Raw genomic sequence first — 16,171 nt, forward strand, 5'->3', positions numbered from 1 at the left:
CTACCCCGTGCAATCCTCAGCGTATTTTAAATGTTCTTCCAATGATATGTCCTGCTGATAAGTGCACAATTACTGGCATAAGAGTTAAAGCTCATTTACAAATGCAGTTTTTCCTCAGTTAAAGCTAGCACATAATTCTGCAGAAAGATTTTAGAAGTGTACAGTATTAGAAATGTGATTCTCACTATAGCAGTTTTTCATCTGGAATATAAAAACTGAATTAAGGCATCACACTCCTAATTCAGTTTTAAAAGCCATTCTCTCTGATCATTCGCAATTTTTTCCACAATGTTTAAAACCTCAGACAAGAGTTTTGGAGAACTCCACACAGAAAAAAAACTGCAAGGTAACCCACATGTATTTATAAAATAAAACAATTTAATACCAAAAGCTGATGTGGTTTTAAAAGAGGAAATGCTCAAACAAATTTAAAATACCTCTTTGTGATTTAAGTGTTCACCACAAATAGAGTTTTGTGAGAATTACATTCTAAGACATCACTTGATTAAATGTTGCTGTTCAGGCTAGTAATACCCTGCACCAAAGAAACAACCCACAGAGGAGTTTGCATGGAGCCTCTAGTCTATTTGATTACATAATGAATTTTACACTATTCCATGACTGAATCATAGGGGTAGTCTAGTAGCAGTTTGCCACAGACAAATTTTCCTGCTGATTTGCAGCTGGTAGACTCGGGAAGCATTTTAACTTGGCCTCTGACTCTGTCTTTAAACCAACTCTTTAGCTTTACGTCTTGGTTTTAACAGCTGCATTTCTGATTTCTGATCAACCAAAGAGAAGAAACCCAAGGAAAACAAGTATTTACCTTTTATTTTTGTTGTTCTGTCTGGGTTCCCCCACATTTTTTTCCTCCAAACAACAGTAAGCCCCAAAACATGCATTAAAATAAATTAACAGAAACAAAAAGTATTATTAACTCCTTAGAACAGAGTAAGTAGGGCAGTAAAAAATCATTACTGGCTCAAAATGAGTAAGGATGATTCAATCGTCCCCCGAGACATTTTAAAGGATCTGCTATAATATTTAAAATTTATAACCATACCACTTAAACACTTCAGTATATTATCATAAACACATGTTTTCTTGCATAGTTGCTATCAGAACTTTAAAAATGCTACTACAAAACTACTAGAGCTGTGTTTCTTAACATCCTTAATAAGTGTTTCATCACTCGAGTGTTCGAAGTCCTTAATGAACATTTGCAAATACTGGGGCCACCGTACCAAGTTCAAAATGATTACTAAGCCCACTTTCTGCCTAAAATGTTGTAAAGTCTCTTCTAGAGTTCCCAAAGTGCTTTGTTCAGCACTTCCCAGATATTCCCTTGAGCCCTCCTCCAGTGACAAACTATGAGATTTTGCATATGACAATATGCAAAGAGTATTCAAAGAGTATGAGAACTTATGGTGACACTTAACATTAGGAAAAACTTTTACAACTAGGTTTATGAGTGGGGAAAGTGTCCAAGTAATAAATTTTTCATAAATACAAAACAAATATAAAATATAAAAACTACATATATATAAATATAAAAACAAATATAAAAAAGTTATAAACAGAATTTATTCACCTTGGGTTCCCAAAGAAAATATTAGGACTCCACTACAGCAGTGGATATAGAGCTTCACATCTGTGCTATACAATGGAGGGTGGACAAAATTCAGCTGCCCCATTCAAAATCTTATCCTGAAACCACAGAAAGAGTTTATAAAGACGTACAAACAAACCAAAATCTCTGATTTAAAGGGGAAAAAAAAAGAAAAAAAAAAAGAAGATGCTGAGAAGGAGCGCTCCAGGTAGTCTCTTGTGCAGCACTTGTGGAAAGAAATTTTCGGAGTTCCTGATAAGGGGCAAAACCTGAGCTAAACTAAATAGGCTCTAACTGGGTTAGAGCCAGGTTAAACGGGTTCGGAGCTGACCCTGCTTTGCACAAGGGGTTGGAGGAGACCTCCAGGCACCCCTTCCAACCTCCCTCCTCCCTTCCCTCCCAAGAAATTGAGCCAGCCTGGAGGTGTCTATTACTTGAATCCTGTATTTTAACTCATACGTGCCTTCAGATTAACTAACAGGCACTCCTCTCAAATGAGCTCTGTCCGTGAAGCTACTAAGAGGTCTTAACCAAAAGGTCCCAAAGGGAAAAAGTTACTGTTAAAAATCAAACACCAGTTTAACCAAAATTACAAGAAGTGACAGAAAACAGCAGAGAGATGCAGATTAAGTGAACTGAATCACAGAGCTTTGCCATCCAAGCAAAGCATTAGGGACAGGCTTCAGAAAGATCCCCAAGTGGTGTAAAGTGCAACCCATGCTGCACTCATTCAACTAAAAGTGTCACAGGTAAAAATGCAAACTGCCTACAGTACTGAGTAAGGGTTCTTCGCTAACCCCCCAAGTAGGCTTTTCCTCAGGAGATGTGCTCAAAAACAAGCCAACTGAACACATTCTAGTATAAAAAATTAGTATGGAATAACCATTAGCTGAACCAAACTGTGACAGTTTGGGTGCAACTGTCACATACCAGCACATACTGGCATCTCCATTGATCCCAACATCTGTATTACGATACACCAAGACACCCTTTATCCCCAGCGTGCTTTCTGGGAGAGATGTTCTCTAATCATCCTGAAGAAACCTCCCATCTCACTATCTATTGCCTCAGACACGACCACCCGACTACCACCCCCACCGATTCTGCCTGAGCCGTCACCCAGCTCGGTGTCCAGGCCCTTCTGGGCTACGGACACCTCTAAAGCTGCTCTTCATGCACTGGCCACAGCCGCAGCACATACAATAATCTGATGTCATCTGCATTCCACCGAGGGCGGAGGCAGGCAGGCACTTTCTCAAAGCGAGTTCCCAGGAAATCCACGTTTCACGAAACCAAAACATCCTGTTTCTATAAACAGAATCGCCATGCCACTATGTCCTAGAGTAGGCGCTCAAGGAGGAATTTGTATTTCAACTAAAAAAAGTAGCTTTTATTTGTTTTAAAACTTTCTTCAGCACTGAGAAACAACCCTTCTTGTACATCCCTAGCTCATACAGCAAAACACAAAAGGACAAGCTGAAGTGTTTGCTGAATCAAGGCCAACAACTTACAGGGCTTTAGAAAGCAACCCATGGACTACATTTCTTTCTTACACTACGCATGCTTTTTGGAGACAGGTGATCTGTCACATTTTAACCCCAAAATGAATTTAAGGGTCTTCTAAAAACATTCCTGGTTTCATTTATCTTAACAGGAGAGTTAAACACAATGAAGCGCGTAGAGGTCAACAGCTCAAATTATGGTATGACCAGTTAAAATCATTGTTCTCTTGTTACCACGTCACAAAAACTTAAAATAAGGATATAACAAGAAAAAATACTTGTATAGCTTAAAAATACCAACAGAAGTTTAAATTCATATAACACTGAAACAAAACAGATTCTGTAATTTGACATTAATATTCTGTCTCCTAAAAATGAGACTTTTTTTGTGTTCCCACTAGAATATTAGTCATTTTGACTTGGGTGTAGTGTGTTAATCCAATGTCTAGTCAGAGAAACTGCACAACATTCTCATGAAAGCAGGTCATTAAGCATACAGTATTACGGAAATATTAGACATACTTGTTTTCAATCCAACACCATTCAAGATTTCCCTAGAAATCAAAGCCACTGCTGACGACATCTGAAGGTGACAGACGTTTGTGGTGCAAGAAACAACAGCAAGGACGAGTTCTAGATACGTGAGGGTCGGGGACGCTCGCAGGCTGGACACAGCCAAACACATGATGGACCCCATCACATGAAGGCCCTAAAGGCTGGGCCCCTTTCGTTGTCACCCTTGCTGGATGGGCAGTGTCCTCCGTGCGATGGCTACGCCAACAACTGCAGCTGCATCCAGAATTACAGCAATAGGGACTACCCCTCACTAGCCAGAGCCATTAGCTTACTAAGGAAAAAGTTAAAAAGTAATTTATAAACAACTGCAGAATAAATATCTGATATAGTGGATTAACTGATCTAGCAGTTAAAGAAAAAACAGGAACAAACAGTCAGAAGTTGACGTTAAAATACAGAGGAGTGTGTGCAATTTCTTGTATTTATTTTTAAAGGAAACATGTAATTAATCATGCTAATATCACTCGCATACTTTACAATCAAGACAGTCCATAACAGCCATAAATTTTTGGTCTAGATAGAAAGACTCGGCGAGTAAAATTTATGACCAGCATTAGGGAAAGGGTCAAACAATATCAACATAAAAGTCTCTTTTAGTATTAGGATATATCAATTACTCCGTGCTTCAACATGGACAGTCCAAAAACTCCAGAATAAAAACAGCTGCACAAAATATGCCAAGATACATCTGGTATAGAATGACAGAATTGACTTAAAGTATTAAAGAAATTTCTCTAAAAGAAAACAGTTTCTGTTAAGCATTACCGCTCCCTACCAGTTTCTTGTTTTAATTGGAATTTAATTATACTATTTCAGCAAAAGACACAGTGTTACACTCACATATTCTTCATTTAATAGCATAAGCAGAAAAAAATGCCCAAAGTAATCTATTTCTCTTCATGTCAAAACCTCCTTTACATACGTGCAACTGGTCTGTTCTCAGATCACTGCTATTCCATGTAGCAAGGAAGGATTTAGAAATACACGAAAAAGTAAATTGTACCATGTATAAAGAACAGATGGAATGGAACCCTTTTAAAAATATAAGTGTATTTAAAACACATGCAAATACAGTGCAATATGGTAACTACTAAGACTGAACACAAAAGGTACACGATTTTTTTCCAAGCTGAATTGATTACAAGCAGCAGAATATCTACTAACTGTAAGTATTTTTATTTCTCTACCATAAGAATATTGAAAAATAATATGGTTTTGTTACGAAGGCAGAGATGGAAGATTTTTTTTAAAAACGTCATTAACTCCTTCAAATACAGTTAACTGACGAGCTAGTTGACCTTCACTAATTACCATGGAAAAAGTATTTTTTGAACATAGCCAACAAACAAACTCTATAAACCTATTTGGCTTGAGGTTGCCAGCAAGGAACGTACCCTTAAGCCTACTGAGTCATCAAAACTAATAAAATACTGTCTCCAATACCTCTGTCCCTGCAAGGCACAACTAATGAGATTTCTGATGAGTCCAGGTAAGCAAAACTCAACCTTTATTTTAAGATATACCAAAAGGTATGCTACAGAAGCTCATATGGAATGAGCCATTTTCTTAGACCATTTAGAAGAAAAGGATTGGTCATTTAAAACCAGTAAAGTTGAAGGTAGATGGTCTTTGTAGAGCCAACCACTGGTTTGGCCATTTCCAATCTGTGCAACCCAACTTTGACTAAAACCTCATTTTATTTCGGTGAATTTGCACAGCGCTGTGCTAACAAAGTCATATACTACAAAATTAGTCTATTAAAAACAGTACTAATTTCTCAAGAGATTCAGAGCAAATGGTTTATGGGCACTTATGAGCTATTGCTATTTTAAGTAATGATTCTCATGCAAAATTAAGCTCATGTAGATGTCACAAAAAACAGGGATATCACGCTACTTTTTATCAAAGGTTTCAATTACAAGAGCTCTGCTTTCATGCAGCACCAACTGTGGCTCCCAGTTGTTCAGATCGAAACAAGTTTGGGGAAAAATGCTCTGATTTGGGAGGGAAGCTATACGCAACACCTTCAGAACAGTCCTCCTTTTTTCAGACCTTTGCTAACGTAAGGCTTTTTTGCTCAGTATCGTCCTAACACCATGCAGCATTTCTTCACTTGAAAGCCCTTCCTTGTAGAGGCTAAACTCGACACTCATTCCCATTCCCCTTTGAAGAGGCCTTGCAGAGAAGCCCTTCTCTTCAGGCTACCATTGCTTCATAGATAAACATAGCTCACATTTTTTTTTCTGATAAACTGGATCTTGGAAGCATCCCATGGCTACAGCTCCCACAGCTTAACATTTGAGCGCATAACTAAAATGCTTCAGCCAGACTACCAGTAACTGCAGTTACTGCACTACCACCCAGGACTGCTCAACAGCAAACTGAGCTATAAGATTCCAGAAGCCATTTTTAGCCTTGGGCACAAGGCCAAAAATAATTTTTTCAGCTCTCTAGGAAGCTAAATGTACAAAGATAGGAAAACGGAAGAAGGGACTACAGTACTTCTTGCCAAAAGAGTGATTTTCACCCCCTAAATTCATACTTATTTATATTACCTGATCTTAGCTGCTAGCATTTCTGTAGCGAGAGTTTTAAATGGATTGAACATTTCTGAATCTTAACATCACATTTTTGTACCAGGTATTACTATAAAGCAAGCTCCTTGATTCTGCATTGCATTAATGCACTCGCAGGACTTAAGATCACAACGAAAGCTTCAGAGCTTTTGCCTTTACTCCTATCCCATCATCTTCCCAAGATGGTTATATTTAAAATGCCTCAAGATGGCTAGATCAACTAAAACTAGAAATTAGTTCTATTTAGTTCCATATATATTAATTCCATATTTTAAATTTTTAACTAACACTCAATATAATTCATAAAACATTTTGCAATTAATCAAAATATAACGAATTAAGAAGACTAGTTTTTCTCCCCTTAGATTCAGGCAGCAAACCAGGAACTTTTAAAAGCTGAACGCAAGCATATTTTCACATAAAGTAAAAGCTGCAATACTGTGCTAAAAAAAAAAAAAGATTTACCAGGGAGCAGATGCCTTGTCCTCAAATTCCCTTAAGATTTTGACAAATTGAGGTTTGCATTAGCTCATCTTTTCATTTGAATCAAAAGGTCCACATAACCTACATGAAAGATTTTCTTTAAAGAGCTTGCCTTAGATTCTTCTGCACTTTTTAATGTTTAATTTTAATATGTACATAGGGAGAAAGAAGAGGAAAAAAAAAGAAAGAAAAAAAGCAGTTCCAAAGATGTGAAACATGGGCATTTTTGCAAAAATTAAAAAAAAAAAAAAAGAGGCAGAAAGGAAAACAAACAATTTCTCCCAGCCTCACACCCCCCCAAAAGACCACTGCAAAATAGCATATGAAACTAGATACTGTCAAATTAGCATGGTAGCGTTTGATCAAATTTGAAATTTCAGGTGAATGAAAAGGTCCATTATAATACATCTCATTTCTGCATATTCAGATTGAGAAACTACATAGTCATCTTCTGCCTAGAGATTAAGAGCTCAAATGCCAGGCACTGAACATGACAGCCAAGTATTTTGATAATGTATAGAAGTTACATAGCAGTACGATAGATCTTGAAATACATCTGTAAGTAGGAAACATCATTTTAGATGGACCCTGTGAACAAATTCTTGGTAGTAAATGTTTCCTTAACCACTAAGTGGGGGAAATAACAGCTCTGATAAAACCTGCAAGTGAGAAGAGAGAAACAAAACCCAGCTCATTAACACGGAGCCAGCTGAGCTGCCTGGAGGGGGGAACCCAGGCAAACCACAGGCTTTTGGCCAAACTCAAACTTGGATCTTGGAAAAGAGCATGCAGGCAACATTGACCAAGTAGGGAAACAACACTGTGTGCACAGTAGAAAGCAACAAAATAAATAAATAAAAACCTCTTGAACTGGGATGAACTCACCACCACCACTACCACCAAGAAACCCCAGAAAAATTCATGTGCCACCAATGCAGCATCCAACAAGCATGAGAAACCTGGATTTAGGTTTCTGCTCCAAGAAGCCTGCTTTTCTTTCTCCCTTCATCTTTGACCATATATTCCATCTGAGAAATCTTTATCACTGCCTTTTTTTAATTATAGGGCATATGAATGACACTGTGTTCCTCCTCCTCCTCCTCCACTGCATAAAGACAGCTCTGCTGCTGCTGCACTTGCTTTGCCTTAAAAAGGCTGAATTGAGCACATTCAGCTAATCCTCACTGGTTTCAAAGTACATTAATGCAAAGACAGCACTGGTACTACATGGCAATTTTTCAAATGTTTTAGCCCCTATTTATCCCATATGCCATTGCATTTATATACAGTTAACTACAAAAAAAAGTAATTTTAATAATATCTGCCCTTACCGCTACAGCAGTTCTGTCATTAAATTTTGAATCAAAGCTTTTATTATACATGAACATGAATTTTATTATACATTCACGTTCTTAGCATCTTGTCTTACTTGCTGGCAGGCATTTTCTTAATTAGGCAGGTATTTTCCCCAGCCCTTTCCTCAGATTAAACCCTGATTTAGCTTTCTTCTCCTAACTTACTTTCTGCTTCCCTTCTAAAACTTTTCCATCAGTTTCAGTGATTATGAAGTTATCTTTGTACATATTTTACAGAACTTTTTCTCCTGTTCGCTGGACAGCAGATCCAGCGTGTCACTTATGCCTTCCTCTTCATCACAGCAGAATGTTCTTTTTCATTGTTTCTCTTACCTGCTTTTCTATATTTTTTCCTCCTGCCTGTCTGATACAATGCTACAAAGAGCACAATGCCACTACACACAAAGCAGCCCCAGATGAAGACTTTGTAGGTCAAAACAAAAGAAATGAAAATATTAAAACCACACAATGATAAGCCAAAGTGAAGGTTTCGCATTTGTAGTTACTTGACTGCTTGTGAAATACACTATTATAATTCTCAATATTAAAAAAAATCAATGAATACACTATGTTTAAATATACTTGGAAGAATTTTTCTGCTAAATTTAGGGTTTAATTCAAAAAATACAAGGCGTTGGTGTATTTCCGTATCTCGGCTTATTATAAGATAAAAAAGGTAACTGGTAACAAGTATCTTCTGATATATCGTCATATTTATTGAATACAAAGAACTCCCTCCAACGAACTACCTCGAGCATTTCCAAACCAAGAAAAAGAAAACCTCCACACGAATCTGCCTCCTCCACACTCAGATACTGCTATTCCTGCAAGTCACAGCGAGGGATGAAACCACAGAAAACCAGCAGAAAACACAACCCAGCAGCAGCAAAGGTCATGTTAACACAGACAGATGCTTTGCTGCTGTCCTGCTTCTTGAAAAGCCCAATTCAAGGGCTCTATCCTGATATTAAACATTCAAGTTCAGCTAACCTGAAATGTTTCATGCAGATTCAGAAGTGTGCCCAAGCCACAGGTTCCAAATTAAATGCAAAACTAACTCACTTGGCTCTGCCAAGATCATCATTTAACTCAATTTCTTTGTTTTTCCCCTAGAATGTATTTGTCCAATGAACTGGGATAGAATAAAGGGAGATTGCACTGTTACTTCTATTTTTAAATACTTAGGAGGTTTGCAGATATTATGGCGTTCTGCACCATACAAGGAAAGAAAGGGACAAAAAGGCAAGCTGGCCAGCAAGACACCCTTGAGGGCACAGGGTGGGAGCAGCTCAGAGCTGCATTCCTCCCACAGGGACGTCTCTACCCACAAACTCAGCACAAAGTAACTGCTGCTCCAGAAGCTTAACTCCTCAGTGCCTTTCCAAAGGGATCCTGCAGGGACGGGAACCATCCTGATGTGTATATGATGTGCCACAAAATACGGTCGGCAGAGGGGACTCTGAAGGCAGAAGCTATAACTTGCATTTCCACTTGTGCCACTGATCTGATAGGAGAATGACAAATTGGTTTTGTTATTTTTGTATTCTGGTCTCACCGGAATGAAGCAAAGATCAGCATCTATTTGGTTTTAAAAGTGCAGTGTGAAGTATTTAAATCATATTGATTTTAACTAAATCTAATCTGCTTAGGGATGCTCATAAATCCTCAGAGAGGTCTGCTAACAGAGTCACCAAAAAACACAGTTTATGGGCCTGAGGAAGTCCCCAATTCCATGCTTTCCGGGATGGTTATTCTAACATGCAGAATATCAGTCCTTGGGTCTTGGTTGCTATTGCAGCTCTTTGAAAGTTGCCAGAAAGCCACAGTCTCTCCCCGCTGCAAGCAGACGTGCGCTAAGCTTCCCAGACCAAAATCCAACCGTTAACCATGATCTGAAGTGCAAGACCTGTGCCATGCATCTTATAGTCAAATATTTTTGTCCTTTTTTGAGGGGGGAATCCACTGTTCACAAAACTCCAATCACCATCATTAATGTGTAGCTGATCAAGAAACTCATTTTCCCTCACTTTTGGGGACAAAATATATATAAATATTCAACTAAGAATGTACAGCTCTCGCTCACCTACCATCTTTATATTCATTCTTTCTCTCCTCACGCATCTTCCCCTTAGTACTTCAGAGGGTTCCCTTCATTTTGTACAACTCTTTACCTTCTGACTTGGAATAATACCTCTCCCTGCCTGTTTTCCTCCGTTTCCTCCTTCGATCCTATGTCACACAGGCACTCGCCCCCTTCCACTTCCAAGGGGCAGGTACTTATCAGACTGCGTCACAGCTGATCCCACCCTTGTGCTTTTCGACTTCTCTGGAGGATTCAGCACTCCACACTCAGCGACCGTGTTCACGTCCACACTGCCCCTCCTGTGTTCCAGGGCCCTAAACCAAGACGCCTCTTACGCCAAGGACACAAACTAGCCAGCCCAGCGGAAGAGGAAGACGCACAAACCACACCGGAACATTCGGGTTCTGCTTCCCACACCGCTTCCGATGACAGCCTAGTGGGCCTCCAAAAACCAAAGCTGTTCAGCTGGAAGCACAGCTGAAAAAACCTGTGGCACCTCCACGACGCTAAGAGCAGCCTTGCAGCTCTGAGTCTCTTTCCAAGGCGGCCGAGCACCCACAAGGCAACAGGATTTCCACAAGGCCAAGGGGTTTGCAGCCCTCACACGCACGGCACGGCCAAACGTGCTCTTCTGGCAGTTCTGCATGGAGCCCTGTGATAAGCAGCCACCCTAAATAAACTGGGAATTAGCATTAAGGGGAAAGGTCCAGGATCTGCTGAGCTTGCTGCTGCTGGGAGGCTCCATCCTCCCACCCGCGCTGTGATAACCAGGCTGCCATCCCTGCTGCCCCCTCGTCCTTCCATCAGCTTTGGGGCAGGATTTGCCAAGCGAGAGCAGCCAGCCCAAAAAAAAAGGAGGAAAGGGAGGAAAAAATACTGTGAGAAAGAGGGACAAATTGCCACCACAGCAGCACGCACACCTCCTATGGCACTGCCTGAGACACAGTACCCAGGAAAGGTACCACCTGGAGCTGTTGCATTTTATGTCCTACATCCGTAAGTTTTGGCTGTCGGATAATACTCACATCCTCCTCTCCCCCATACCAATAGACTTAGTGCAGTATTTTTTGTACAATACAAAATAAGTAGTGTTAGAAATCTTCAACAAACACAGTGAGGTTGCAAAAGGGAACCGGCTGTTGAACACGAAGCAGAAAAAAAGAACATGTTTTTTTTTTTCTTCAGCTTTATGATTATTTTTACTGACATGAAGTTAGGATAAAATGAGCCCAATGGGCTTCTCAAGAAGGCTCATTCCCAAAATTTCTATGTAAGCACATTATAAATTCAAACTGATTAATTTAACCAATTCGAGTCCATAACAGAGAAAAATCTCAAATGGAAAAAGACATATGAAATCTCCCATTTTCATACTAATAATGACCAGCTCCCTAAAGAAGAGAGTCTTTGGGGGTTCTTTTTTGGTTTGATTATGCACGTGGTAGAACAGAAGAACTAGTCTGTGTCCGTGTCACTCTCCCTAGAGCAAACTGCATTTGCAAGCTAAACCAAGGGAGCATCTACTGTTGTAATCATGAGAATTCCCAGAAGTGGGGGAAGAGCTAAGCTCATAAAGGGCCTGAAGAAAACTAGTGATATTTAATTATGGTTATCTAATATAGGTATCTGTTTACAAAAAAAAAAAAAAAGGAAAAAGAAAAAAGAAAAAAAATAGAACAAGGATAACTGATCTTGTAGGAAAAAAAGCTTTTATTAACCAAGAAGATTAGAAATAACTGATAACAATCACCAGAACAGACATATTTTTCGGAGAGACGAACAGAAAAACACTTCATACTACTGGGTATAAACAAGTGCATTCCCAGATTAAACTCCAATGGAAATAACAACTTTGAACTTGTTCATTTGTTTTCTCTCCTGTAACATAATCCAGCAGGAAACACTAGGATACTTCAACCTGAAGTACCCCCAAAACTAAATTTTAAGTTTTACGTATGCAGAGATGTTTATTCAGATGAAACAGTGATTTTTGGACCATATTGAAAACAAATCCATGGCCACAGTTAGCCACAGTCATATGGTGCAAAAACTATTTCAAAGATGCTGCTGAGCTACAGGTTTCTTTAAAACAGAGCGATTCAGAGAGCACAGACCAGATGCAAACATTTTTAAAAAGAGCATTGGGAGTTCATGGTCATAGGGAGTATTACAAAGGATTAGGAAAAAAAAAAAAATCCAGAAATTCATACTAGCCAAACTAATCTTCAGATAATTCAATTACTTTTCGAACAGCCTAACAAATATCTAATTGAAAAATATTTACCTCTCTTGCATGTAAAAGCAAAAAGAAGCCGCAAGTAACTTTTTCTCTTGTGCTCGCACAGTTAAAATGGATAAAAGAGATATTCAGTGGAGACAGCGCCCAGGATCTGTCATCAGAAATAGAGTCAAAGCCTCCAGAAAGATCTGGAGTGAAACAAGCAGCCATGGTTACGCATTTAAGTAACAGCTTTGGGGCTTTTTCTTCCTCTTTTATAAACTAATATGCTTCTAGCATTCCCTGTGGTTTTGAGGAATATAATTGCATACAATTACTTAAGAACTATATGATTACTGTGCCACTGCCTTCTGCATAACCCAGCCTGTAATAAAAGTGATAAGAATAGCATTTATTATTTCTGAATTGGCTTTTGCAAGGCATCCACACTGATGTGGTTTAAAGCATCTGACTAAACTCAAGACACTTTACATAGAGGCTATATTTTCTTCTAACAGCACTGTGCACCATGCAAACTTTGGAGAGCTTTGCTCAAAAGTGAATGAGTAAGAAGTGTTTGAACATTGGAAAGCTGGGCCTCGAATTATAGGATTGAGCTGTGTAACGAAGGTGCACTCAATGCACAGAAGGGTCATGGAAAGGAAAAGCTTATGAAAAGCTGCATACACAGGAAGTGAACAAGTACAGTTAAAACTATCATTACTAATAACTGCAATAGAAACTAGCAAAGATGAGCAAGCCAGTCTCCATTATTAGTTCTGTCCCTTTGCTAAAGGCATCTATTGATACATAAGAATCTGATTTCTAACTTCAGAAACACAAGTCTATGAGAGAGATAAGTCTATGAGAGAGAACTTTAAGTCTAACCCTACTATCTTCCTCACACACATTTAGCACTCAGAATTTTCCCAGAAAACAGCCTATACAGTATTTTATTCCAAAATATCCACACTCAGTCTTCTCAGTCCAAGAGCACTGTCAGAATCTAATACTAAAACACTGTCAAAATGCAGACAGGGTTTCTGCTTTCTGGAAGTCCCCTGCTTCTCAGATCCCTCAACTCAATCCCCCAGACTAGTCTTCTTTAAACCAGGGATTGTCCTTATTTTTCATAGAGATTAGCCTTCCTTAGCAAAATAATAACAACAAAGTGAATGATTACCCCTTCCCCAAACATCAAAGTCTCAGAGACACGTCTGTACATCAGATCTGAAAGCAAGAGCCACCCCATCGCAAGAACATACTCCAAGCAGTGCAAAGAAAAGCTCTGGTTTTACACCATGTACATTTATGGAAAGGGAGCGAGAGCACAGATTCCCAACAAGACTTTGTCCTGGGTTTCAGAAATCTGAGCTTAAGCCAAGTGTATCTTCTGTTTATATAGTCTACTCATGTAATGTAGTAAGTGGAAAGGAACACAGATCTTTCAGAAATATATCATCATATGGCTTAACTCACAATTCACCTTAACGGGTTAAAATAAGCAGTTACATATAAAAATACAAACTAACTGCAGATTAACACACACCCAGCCCTCCTAAAAGGGGGTAAAGGATTGTGGTTGCTATAAAACTGAGATACAAGCTGCTCCACGATGCCTTCTATACCAAGCAAAAATAGAACAAAAATCCCATTCTCTATTTAATCTCCAACCAAACGTCTCCTACATGAGCTCTGACAAGAGCACTCTAAAGCTTGAAGGTGAAGCCAGCTTTTTTCCTGAGCGCTCCTCAAAATAGAAGACTTATTCCAGCAAGTGAAGCCACAGTAAGGGTGTACTACCCACACAAAACACCCAGCCCAAGCTTATACAACACGCGCTTACACAACGTAGACACCAGCACGCGTTCGAAACCCATCAAAGAAATGCCTTGCAGTACGTAAGCTTGTTTGCCAACAGCCTGGATTGGTATTAGCTTAGACCAAACAAGCTAACTTTGCAAATCTCTAAAGTACCTATCTGGTATCACAGGATGTCCTCATTAAACTGCTGCTTTTCAAAAACGAAAGGGAGAATATCTCATGCTCCTGGAGACAAGCTGGAAGTTGCTCTTGCGAGTGCACACTGTTCCACTGACAGGCTTTACCCCTGTCACTGTCAAACCTGCAACCGAGGGACCTGTTCGCATGGCAGCTCATGTGGTTTCCTTCACATTTCCTCTTTGATTGATACGAAATGGGTGCTCAGACAGAACCCTGAAATCCATTGAGTGACAGAGCTGAAGGGCAGTTAAACGTGAAACCCAAGGCGCACCAGCGATGCGCCCCGTTCCCCGTGGGAAGGGAACACTCCGCAGCCCCCAGGAGCAAGTGGGGCCGTCCCCACACACCGAGGCTTCGGGCGCGCGTTGTCACCCGTGGGTGCCGCGCCCGCTGCTCCGTGGGGCCAGGGCAGCAGCACGCGGGTCGCGCCGGCTCCCGCTCGCTCACAGCACGGCTGTCTCGGCAGGCAGCGCGCTCGGGAGCTCGGGGATACGCGAGACGCTCCTCTGGGGAGGGCTTGCACTGCTCCACCTGGACACGCAACGTAAGGACGGGGCGAGGGAAGGAGAAATAGCCAGAACCCGCTGCAAAAGGCCGGTCCTTCAGGTAGGAAAGTGGCACCAGTGGGCACCCAGGGCCGGGGGACACAGAGGGGACACCCCGGGGGGCGGGCAGGATGGGCGCGAGTTATTAAGCCCCCAGAAAAGTACACGAGTGCCGCTGGAGCAGGGCAGCTCTGCCCCTGCAGCCACTATAAGGATGTGCAAAAGTGAGCAGCGGGGAGAAGGACTGCGGAGCCACCGGGCAGCTACCTCAGAGGGCAACGAAAACGCAAGGAACAGGAAAGAAGAAAGTAAGGGGCGGGGGGAGGAGAAAATAAGGGGAAAAAAAGGAAGGGGAAAAACAAAAAGGAAAAGAAGGGAAAAATAAGAAAAAAATGAAAGAAAATAAAGGGAAAAAAGGAAAAATAATTTAAAAGGGAAAAGGAAAAAAAAGGAAAAAAGGGGAAAAAGACAAAAAAAAGGCAGAAAAAAAATAAGAAAAAAACAAGGGGAGAAGAAGCGGGGGTGGAGGGAAGGGAGGGTCCGCGCGGAGGCGGGCAGGGACCCCCGTCCCGGCGCGGCGGGGGCCGCGGCCCCGGCCCGCTGCCCGCGGCGGCCTCACCTGCGCGCACCGTGTCGCCGAGGTCGTGCCCGAGGGCGGCGGCGCCGCGCGGGAACTCCTTGAGCTTCCTGCCGCTGAGGCTGAGCGCGCCCGAGTGCGCCGCCTCCTCCAGCGCCCGCTCCAGCCCGCGCGCCAGCGGCGCCGCCGAGCCCAGCGAGCCGGGGCCGCCCGCCGCCGCCGCCGACAGCGCCAGGGCGGCGGCGGCGAAGGGCTGCGACTCGCCTCCCAGCGCCGCCATCTTCCCGCGCGGAGCCGCCGCCGCGCGCGCCCCTTCCGCCGCCTCCGCCGCTCGCCGGGCCGGTGGCGGCGCCGCCGCCCGCAGCGCGACGGAGCAGCGAGGGCGGGGCGGGCGCACGGGCGGAGGGAGGCGGCCAACGGGCGCGCCGCGCGCACTGCGCATGCCCCGCCGCGCACTGCGGCGCCGCCTGGCGGCGCGGCCTGGCGCGGCGCAGCAGCCGGGCTCCGTGGGTCGTCCCGCGCGGGCCGCGCTCGTGGGCCCGCGTGGGGGCCAGCCCGTCTGCCCCGGCCGCACGGCAGGAGGGCTGTCCCAGTCACCCGAACTGCATGTGGGATACAGGCCCCGGCTGAGCTCGAGTCTGTG

General features: G+C 42.1%; 1 protein-coding gene across 6 annotated transcripts in view; it reads right to left on the reverse strand.

Moving 5' to 3' along the window:
- The window catches only part of LRCH1 (leucine rich repeats and calponin homology domain containing 1), a 109,358-nt gene extending 93,550 nt beyond the window's left edge, over positions 1-15,808 (reverse strand). For all 6 annotated transcript variants that reach the window (XR_015913177.1, XR_015913176.1, XR_015913175.1 and 3 more), the window contains exon 1: positions 15,571-15,808. Coding sequence is in view for 3 of the 6 variants with exons in the window: in XM_088521028.1 (XP_088377154.1) it covers positions 15,571-15,808 (238 nt within the window). In the remaining 3 variants the exon portion in view is untranslated. The remainder of the gene's footprint in view (positions 1-15,570) is intronic.
- Between the last annotated feature and the right edge of the window lie 363 nt (positions 15,809-16,171).

Source organism: Tinamus guttatus, unplaced genomic scaffold, assembly GCF_059628265.1.
Source record: "Tinamus guttatus ecotype Peru unplaced genomic scaffold, ASM5962826v1 Tinamus_guttatus_pri_ptg000112l, whole genome shotgun sequence".
NCBI classification, from domain to species: Eukaryota; Metazoa; Chordata; class Aves; order Tinamiformes; family Tinamidae; genus Tinamus; species Tinamus guttatus.